Source organism: Myotis davidii, unplaced genomic scaffold, assembly GCF_000327345.1.
Source record: "Myotis davidii unplaced genomic scaffold, ASM32734v1 scaffold194, whole genome shotgun sequence".
Lineage (NCBI taxonomy): Eukaryota > Metazoa > Chordata > Mammalia > Chiroptera > Vespertilionidae > Myotis > Myotis davidii.
The window spans coordinates 3,338,433-3,340,918 of record NW_006286673.1 but is presented as its reverse complement, the minus strand read 5'-3'; the positions used below and the strand labels follow the sequence as shown (position 1 = coordinate 3,340,918).

At 41.2% G+C, this 2,486-nt stretch overlaps 1 protein-coding gene across 2 annotated transcripts in view; it reads right to left on the bottom strand.

Annotated features, from left to right (window-relative positions):
- The window catches only part of LOC102754130 (isopentenyl-diphosphate Delta-isomerase 1), an 18,852-nt gene that overhangs the window by 11,564 nt on the left and 4,802 nt on the right, over window positions 1-2,486 (bottom strand). Inside the window, exon 5 of one of the 2 annotated variants that reach the window (XM_006758151.2) lies at window positions 266-400. In XM_006758151.2, coding sequence (XP_006758214.1) covers window positions 266-400 — 135 coding nt within the window. Of the gene's footprint in view, window positions 1-44; window positions 401-2,486 lie in introns of those variants that run through there. The other variant, XM_006758152.2, reaches the window with a different exon arrangement.

Genomic DNA, 2,486 nt, shown 5'->3' with positions numbered 1-2,486 from the left:
GATCCCAATTATTAAAAAATCATTTTAAGTTTACTAAGTAGAGAGACATTTTTCGTGTTTTACTAATCATTCATCTCCACATTCACATTCTGTGTATTTTCTCATGGTCAGCAAACTGATTCAAATTATTTAAGTTATCCCACCATGTAAAGAGAAAAGTTTCTGCAATACATTGAAACCATGGAGTTATCTTAATTTCACCACTGGCTGCCTTTTTCAGCATTTCTTCCACTTCTTCCTTTGACACATAGCAATAGCTTTTAATCTCATTGGGGTCTGGATCCAAAGTCACGTTCTTTCTCACAAACAAAATGTAATCAATTTCATGTTCTCCCCAGATACCATCAGACTGAGCCTTGTAGTGAATTCTAGTCAGATAATTAATTTCTTCTGGAGGAACCTAGGACAAAAATGAAGCAGTAATAAGAATATCAAAAACAAATAATCTAAATTAACTGACCACATTTCAGTACTATCCTGAACAAAAGAAGTAGAGTTTTAATTATGACTTTAAAAATTTAATTTTCTATTGATGATATATGGAAATATTACTATATAGTTTCAAGTACTGAAATTTTTTCCATAGGACCAAAAATAATTTTATTTATTGAAAGAATTGTATTTTTTAATTTTTATTTTATTATTATTTTTTAAATATATTACGTGAGTGGGGTGGGTGGGGCAAAGGTGAGATAAGGAGACATATGTAATACCTTAATCAATAAAGAAAGAAAAAAGCAGTCACTCAAATTGGAATTGTATCAGTCTCCCTTTACATCTTAATATTACTTTTTGGGAGGAAAAAAATACTTGCTATTTAACTAGATGAGAGATACTTCGTTTATTCAGATATTTTGTCTTACTTAAAGGGGACAATTTGGGAGGAGGGGAGTGATTTTAATTCACCCAGACCTGTGGTTCATAATCTTAAGGATTTCCATAAGAAAATAATTCATCTTTGATATGACCAATTATAAAAATAGTCAACTTTGTACTGGTTAACAGATCAATCTGTTTTAATACTGAGGTAAATTCTGATAAGTAATATTAAGAAATGAAAATTTCGTAGACAACCAAGATGGTGGCATAGGTAAACACCTGAACTTGCTGCCGCATACAACTACATTAAAACTACAACTAAAAGACAAAACAAATATCATCCAGAACCACGGGAAGGCTGGCTGAGTGGAAATTCTACAACTGGAAGGAAAGAGAAAAGCACACTGAGTCTGGTAGGAGGTACAGAGATGTGGAAGTGTGGAGGTACGGAGGAGCGCACAAAAGGGGCTGGCAGCTGGGTACACTGTTGTCTTTTTCAATCGGGAGGGAGATACAAGCTTCCGACTGCGCTGAGCTCCAGTTCCAGGCGAGAATCTGGGGACCCAGAATCATACAGAGAGAAACTGGATTGTCTGGCATTGGGCAGGAATGTGAGGGCTGCTTTCTCGCAGTGGTGCTTGCAGCATTCATTGTTCCTGCACGGGGCCACAGGTCACAGACACTCAGGGACCTATCGGGGGAGGGGCTCCGGCAACCATTGCTGCTTGCTCCACCCTGGTGATTCCCTGAGACCCTGCCCCACCCAATTTACAACTCCACCCAAGCTGTGAGCAGAGGCTTTTACATATGAATGGCCTGGCCTTTCTCTGCCTAAATACCTGTCAAACTGCAACTGGGTCAGAGAACCCCAGAGCTTCCAAAAGGCCTAAGGCTAGTCAGCAGCCTGCACTGCTTCCCAGCTGCGCCTCACCTCCAAACCCCAAACAAAGAGAAGGAATCTGCAGATCTCTCTGTAGCTCCTGCTAGGTGGCCCCAGGCCTTGGCTGACTTTGCACCTCCTTGGAGATGCAAGAGCCAGTCTACCCAGTGATCAGTGTGAGACCATCCAGATTACAACTCTTCACATCCATAAGAGACATACTCAAGGGGCAGACTCAGTGCCAAAGCTCCACTGAAGCAAGTCCTGCCCCATAAGGGTGTCTGAAGCACAGAAATTCTCCCATTGTAGACACAACTGATCCTCACAGCCAATTGGCCTGGAGGTCAATTCCTATCAGTAATACCAACAGCAATCAAGGCTTAACTATAACACAACTGTGCACACAGCCCACAAAGGGGTGAACCAGGACTGTCCACCTCAGGTAATTGGGGAGGCTGAGCCACTGGGCCTTATAGGACATCTAACACAGAAAGCCACTCTACCAACACAGGGAAGCAGCCAAAATGCGGAGACAAAGAAACATGTCACAAATGACAGAAATGGAGGAGAGCAAACCACTGGTAATATAGAGCTCAAAACCACGGTTATAAGGCTACTCAAGAATCTTCTAGAAACCTCCGAGAAATATAGTGAGACGCTCAAGGATATGAAAAAGGACCAATTAGAAATTAAACATACACTGACTAAAATAAAGAATATACAGCCCTAGCTGGTTTGGCTCAGTGGATAGAGCGTCAGCCTGCAGACTGAAGGGTCCCAGGTTCGA